We start from the raw sequence: 7,149 nt of genomic DNA, 5'->3' as shown, positions 1-7,149 counted from the left end.
TGGGGGAGACAACACAGGTGAAGTTCAGAGTCCTACCTTTCAGGGTGAAAACCCAAGGTCTGGCCTTAACTGGTTGTGCCTGGCAATGACCTTGTTGGAGGCATTGTTTTGAGAGCGGGGACTATCTTCAGGGTGAAAACCTAAGATCGTTGATCGGGCGACGATGGTGTTCGCGCACTATTCCCTTCTTGGAGGCGTCGTTTTTGGAGATTCTGTATTTCAGGTGTTGTCTTGGCGGTGGATGTATTGCTGTTGTTAGGCCCGAGATACTGTAACGGGACTTTTGTTTCTTAGTTTTTTTTTTGGTTGTGTGCATCCGTAGTGCCATTAGGGTGGTGCGTTGTTGCAGAGGCTGGGTGTAATTGGTATCGTTTTGATATTAATATATTCCCTTTATTGAAAAAAAAAAGCTTATGCACGATCGAGTGGCTACCACCTCATGAATTACGGCTGTATGCCAGTGTAGAATCGCATCCACTTAATATTGATAGAATGAGAAACGATGGGAAATGGAAATATCAAGATGTTGGCATATTAGTAGGGGTACCCAGCTAGGGAGCTGCCGAGTCGGTACATAAGTTCAGGCATACAGGTGTGGCAGTGGCATTGATGGTAGCAATGGCCGCTGGTTCATCACTCCTCCTCCTCCTCCTCCTTCTCGTAGCGCCCCCGTTCTCGTCGTCGGCGGTGGTCCGGCCGGGCAGATTCAACACCAAAGCGGTCCGTTCAATCATCAACCGTTCCGCCAAAGAATTCCTAAAAGACAGGGCGCAGCAGGGCGTCACGGACTTCTCAGGCCGGCGCACCAACGACGACCAGCTGGGCAGCTCGGCGGCGGACACGTACGGCGCCTTCATCTTCGAGCTCTCCGTCGGGACATCTCCCCAGCAGATCCCCGTCATCATGGACATCACCAGCGCGCTCATCTGGGTGCAGTGCGGCTCCTGCGCCGCCACCTCGTGCCTCAGGTACACGCCGCTGGACACGACAACCTTCATGCCCGACTTGAGCCGCTACGTTGGCTGTGACACCCAGTACTGCCAGATGGTGGTCCCTGGCGTCCAGCCCAAGTGCAACTCCCAATACCCAGCCTGCAGGTATGAACTAGATTTCTACGCGGCCGACGCTACAAAGCCCACCTGGTACACCTCCGGCTACCTCGCCAACGAAACGTTCAACTTCGACACGGCGTCCGTCGCCGGTATCGTGTTCGGCTGCAGCGACGACATCACGTTGCCGGACCTCGCCGGCTCCTCCGGCTTCCTCGGCTTCAACAGGGGGGCTCTCTCCCTTGTGACCCAGCTCCAGATCACCAGTTTCTCCTACTTCATCGCGCCCGACGACACCGGCTACAACTTCGTCAGCTGGAACTGGGACGAAGATGTCGCGCCCGCCGCGGTGGGCAGCCGCCCCAAGAGTCAAAGCACGCCGCTGCTCGCGCCCACCGCCAACCAGAACCCTTACTACTACGTCAAGCTAACCGGCCTGCTCGTAGACGGCCAGCCCCTGACCAGCATCCCGGCGGGGACCTTCGACGCCCAGGCAGACGGCTCCGGCGGGGTGTACATGAGCACAACCCTGCCGGTCACCTACCTCAAAGAGGCTGCGTACAACGCCCTCAGGCGCGAGCTCGTCAGCAAGATCCAGTCACAAGGCGTGATTCCGGTGGACACCCCCGGCGACCTCTACCACCTTTGCTTCCTTACGCAGTACTTTGCCAACGCCAAGGTTCCGACGCTCGCGCTGGTCTTCGACGGTGCCGACGCCACGATGGAGCTCACGGTGAACAACTACTTCTTCGACCTCCCCGATGGGCAGACGTGCATGTCCATACTGCCATCGACCGACGTATCCGTCCTGGGCAGCCTGCTGCAGGCGGGAAAGACGATGACCTACGATATCCATGGCGGCCAGCTCATGTTCCAGACAGCGGCGGGTGTTCCCGCGCGGCCACCGGTGCCGCTGATAGCAACTCTTCTTATAGCGTGGGGGCTCGGCCTCCAAACACTTCTATAACGTCGGATCATCGTCTAGTATATATCACAAGTTGTTCTCAAGAAGATGATACTAGTATGTATGTGTTGTCGTTTTCATAAACTGAATTATCATCGTTGAAAGGAATGCAGGGATAAGAATATATGTATAGTGGACACTGATTCCGTCTGAATGATGAATTTAGGGGTGTATCCTCCCGATTCTTGATGTATAATGGACCTTGATAACTATTAGTCCTCTTTCCATGGAAAATTTCAGCAGCGGGATATTTAGAGAGACGATGTGTAGGCCAGCATGCTCGATTGTTTGCTATGAACTCCAAACGGAAATGCTTGTGATTGAACACAAATTTTCAGTGCGAATAGAAAATATAGAAACCCTAGTGTATGGTCCAGCTTCTACATGGATAGATGCATAGGATATTCTTTATTATTTTATTGTACAAATGTTAAACAAAGATCATACACTAGAAAATCCAAAGGCGCCACACAACACACAATGCCCACACAACACACAATGCCAACATGGGCTTGTGCCCTGAAAAGCAAAAACCCATCATCAACTAGAAACTGGGAACATCGCATATCTGGAGACATCCTCTAAGCGAAACGGGGGCACTCACCCGGTCTAGCAGATTCTTAACGAGTATCTCATACACATGCTACAAATGTCGTCTCCTTCATCAAACCTCCGATCAATCATGAGTGTAATATCCGCATAAACCTCACCCTTCCTGTCATCAACGCCGCCAGAACACCAAACAGCGCCACCTCCATGCATGCTTCCATCGTCACACACGGGCCACACCAAGACCCCGATGCACCATGCCACCGAGACTCGTCGTTGTAGATGGTAGATGACACGCCGCTCCACCTTGGTCTACAGGCGAGAAATACGCGGAGACGAATGCCCAGCCTCCAAGCCGTCCACACATATGTCCAGCCGACGAATGTCTCCAAAGATGATGCCCCCATGAAGGGTGACGACGTAGACGTCTCCATCAATGATATAGGTGAAAGGATCGTATGCCGCACCTAGAGGGGGGGTGAATAGGTGCTAACCAATTTTAGTTCTTTTTCAATTTAGGCTTGACACAAAGGTAAATTCTCTAGATATGCAACTAAGTGAATTTACCTATATGACAAGGTAATCAACTAAGCAAGATATAGCTACGCAATATAAGAGATAGAATAGGATAGAGGTAACCGAGAGTGGAGCACGCGGAGACACGGAGATGATTCACGTAGTTCCCTTCCTTTGCAAGAAGGTACGTCTACGTTTGGAGGATTGTGGTTGCTACGAAAGCCAAACCAACAGCCACGAAGGCTTCACTTAGATCTCCTATAAGCAACGCCATGAAGGCCTAGCCCACTTCCACTAAGGGATTTCCTCGAGGTGGAAACCGGGCCTTTACAAGGTTCTTGGGGCACACATTCACAACCAAATTGGAGGCTCCCAAATCTGTAACAACACAACAATCAACAACAATACATCAACACAAAACAACTAGGGATCCAAAGAGGAACACTAGCGAGAGGGCCATCAAACAAATAAGGGGAAAATGTAAATCGCTTCGGTGAGGATGTAGATCGGTGTCTTCTCCTTCGAATCTCCAAAGATCAAGAGCTTTGGTTGGGGGAGGAAGGAGATCTTGCAAATCTTGTGTTCTTGAGGTGGCTCTAATGATGGTGAAGCTTGGCAGATTTTTTGTGCAATGATTGAGCAACTTGTCCCTTTGGAGAAGAGAGCTATTTATATGATTGGAGCTCTCAGATCTGACCGTTAGGACGTTTTTCAGTAACACCGGAAGTTCCGGCCAGGAGGGCCGGAAGTTCCGGCTGGGACCGGAAGTTCCGGTCAAGAGGACCGGAAGTTCCGGCTGGATTATTCCGAGGCAGACAAGCTGGCAAACTGAGGTTGGGGCGGAACTAGGGCGGAACTTCTGGTTCCGGCCAAGTTCCGGAATTCCGAGAAAACCATATTGGACATCCAGAGCCTCAGACTTCATAATTCCGGAACTTGCCCGGAAGTTGGGCGGAAGTTCCGCTAACCGGAACTTCCGGCCAGCAGCACCGGAACTTCCGGTCAGTCTTCGAAAACTGCAACTGATATGGGCGTTGTTGGTCTGCGGAGAGGAGGAACAGGGCGGAAGTTCCGCCGGCAGGGGCCGGAACTTCCGCCAGAGATGAAAAACCTGCAGAATCTTCAGGACACACATACCATACCCCCGGTCAAGTATATATCTTGAAATCTTGTACCTGTCTACATCAACACACATAAAAATATAACTAGTGTTGACGTCAAACACACAAAACCCAAAAGGGCGGGAAATGTTCTTTCAATCTCCCCTTTTTGGTGTTTGATGACAACACAAGTATTTGCAAAGAATGAATAATGTAAACAACAAGAGTGTGAAAGATATAGAGGAGCTCCCCCTATATATGAGCATTAATACATAAGAAGCTCCCCCTATATCTTGCATCCGTCTTCCATGGGTTAGCAATACAACATAGTGATAAGCATATAGATAAATAGATCATGCACACATAGATAACCATAGAAGACTCACATCCGGAGTTTACCATACACAACGATAAGGTTCCATACACATAGATAAGGTTCACAAACCACATAAAAACTAAGAACATAGTTCGACACCACAAAGATAAATGGAATCACAAGCGATAAAAATCAAAGCCAACACGAGCTTGTGACTCCCCCATGCAAATACCCAACGGAGAGCAACCTAATAAGGTCTCACTCTCCCCCTTTGGCACCAAGGCACCAAAAAGGGACAGGAGAAACTACACGTCCCAAGGGTCGGCGTTAGCCCAGCCGGGAGGAAGATTCGATGGAGCGCCGGGGTAGGGTGGAGTGTGAGGAGGAGACTCGATCTCGAGACCATCTGGAGGGAGAGGAACACCATGCTGAGAAACCCACTCAGCCTCCGGAGTGATATTCTCCTCGGATCCGGGAGAAGACACGTCCACATCTAGAGCCCTCATAATGCTCTTCTGACGAACCCGAGACTTCTTGGCCTCTGCATGCTGCTGATACTGACGGTGATTGACGGCAGAGGTGAGACAAAAGATCTGTCGCATGCGGCGAGCAAGCTTAGAAGCCCAGCTAGGTGGCTTCTCAACCATGGGGGGAACATCTTCTATGGGCGAGTTGTGGCGCTTGACCCTAAGAACCTTCACTTCATGAGATGTGATGTTGAGAGGAATAGAGTGAAGAAGGGTAGTCTGACATGTATCAACCCAAGTGTCTTCAATGAGCTTCATAATGTAAGGAACAAATGAGGGAAGCTTTTTCTCCATCACACATGACCACATCTCATTGTAGATGTAGTCCATCACATCAAGCCTCTCACCGGTGCCCTTCTTAACAAAGGAGTTTGCCATAAGATCCACTTCATATAAATGCAACTCATTGATACGTCTCAAACGTATCAATAATTTCTTATGTTCCATGCTACTTTTATGATGATACTCACATGTTTTATACACACTTTATGTCATTTTTATGCATTTTCCGGCACTAGCCTATTGACAAGATGCCGAAGAGACAGTTGTTGTTTTCTGCTGTTTTTGGTTTCAGAAATCCTACAAAGGAAATAATCTCGGAATTGGACGAAATCAACGCCCAGGGTCTTATTTTTCCACGAAGCTTCCAGAAGACCGAAGGAGATACGAAGTGGGGCCACGAGGTGGCGCCACACTAAGGCGGCGCGACCAAGGAGGGGCCTGCGCCGCCCTATTGTGTGGGCCCCTCGTGACGCCCCTAAACCTACCCTTCCGCCTACTTAAAGCCTTCGTCGCGAATACCCCAGTACCGAGAGCCACGATACGGAAAACCTTCCAGAGACGCCGCCGCCGCCAATCCCATCTCGGGGGATTCAGGAGATCGCCTCCGGCACCCTGCCGGAGAGGGGAATCATCTCCCGGAGGACTCTTCATCGCCATGATCGCCTCCGGATTGATGTGTGAGTAGTTCACCCCTGGACTATGGGTCCATAGCAGTAGCTAGATGGTCGTCTTCTCCTCATTGTGCTATCATTGTTGGATCTTGTGAGCTGCCTAACATGATCAAGATCATCTATTTGTAATGCTACATGTTGCGTTTGTTGGGATCCGATAAATATGGAATACTATGTTATGTTGATTATCAATCTATCATATATGTGTTGTTTAAGATCTTGCATGCTCTCCGTTGCTAGTAGAGGCTCTGGCCAAGTTGATACTTGTAACTCCAAGAGGGAGTATTTATGCTCGATAGTGGGTTCATGCCTCCATTTAATCTGGGACAGTGACAGAAAGTTCTAAGGTTGTGGATGTGCTGTTGCCACTAGGAATAAAACATCAATGCTTTGTCTACGGATATTTGTGTTGATTACATTACGCACCATACTTAATGCAATTGTCTGTTGTTTGCAACTTAATACTGGAAGGGGTGCGGATGCTAACCTGAAGGTGGACTTTTTAGGCATAGATGCATGCTAGATAGCGGTCTATGTACTTTGTCGTAATGCCCAATTGAATTTCACACTACTCATCATGATATGTATGTGCATTGTCATGCCCTCTTTATTTGTCAATTTCCCAACTGTAATTTGTTCACCCAACATGCTTTATCTTATTGGAGAGACACCACTAGTGAACTGTGGATCCCGGTCCATTCTTTTACATCGAAAACAATCTACTACAATACTTGTTCTTACTGTTCTTCGCAAACATCATCTTCCACACTATACATCTAATCCTTTGTTACAGCAAGCCGGTGAGATTGACAACCTCACTGTTACGTTGGGGCAAAGTACTTTGATTGTGTTGTGCAGGTTCCACGTTGGCGCCGGAATCCCTGGTGTTGCGCCGCACTACACTCCGCCACCAACAACCTTCACGTGCTCCTTGACTCCTACTGGTTCGATAACCTTGGTTTCTTACTGAGGGAAAAGCTTGCCGCTGTACGCATCATACCTTCCTCTTGGGGTTCCCAATGGACGTGTGCTGTACCGTCACAAGCAACATTTTTCTGGCGCCGTTGCCGGGGAGATCAAGACACGCTGCAAGGGGAGTCTCCCACTTCCAATCTCTTTACTTTGTTTTTGTCTTGCTTTACTTTACTTTATTTACTGCTTTGTTTGCTCATTAT

General features: G+C 49.3%; 1 protein-coding gene across 1 annotated transcript; it reads left to right on the top strand.

Moving 5' to 3' along the window:
* Window positions 1–538: 538 nt before the first annotated feature.
* LOC127295606 (aspartic proteinase nepenthesin-2) lies at window positions 539–2,209 on the top strand. The gene has a single exon (XM_051325575.2). It carries the CDS (start codon window positions 610–612, stop codon window positions 2,014–2,016), a length of 1,407 nt encoding a protein of 468 aa, XP_051181535.1. The 5' UTR covers window positions 539–609; the 3' UTR covers window positions 2,017–2,209.
* The last annotated feature ends 4,940 nt before the right edge of the window (window positions 2,210–7,149 follow it).

This window comes from Lolium perenne, chromosome 1 (genome assembly GCF_019359855.2).
Source record: "Lolium perenne isolate Kyuss_39 chromosome 1, Kyuss_2.0, whole genome shotgun sequence".
NCBI classification, from domain to species: Eukaryota; Viridiplantae; Streptophyta; class Magnoliopsida; order Poales; family Poaceae; genus Lolium; species Lolium perenne.
Note: the sequence above shows the minus strand (reverse complement) of the source record. Positions and strands in the feature narration are given on the sequence as shown.

Bases quoted from the DNA above. Each gene is read 5' to 3' on its own strand.
- LOC127295606 (XM_051325575.2), top strand. From the start codon at position 610: ATGGTAGCAATGGCCGCTGGTTCATCACTCCTCCTCCTCCTCCTCCTT.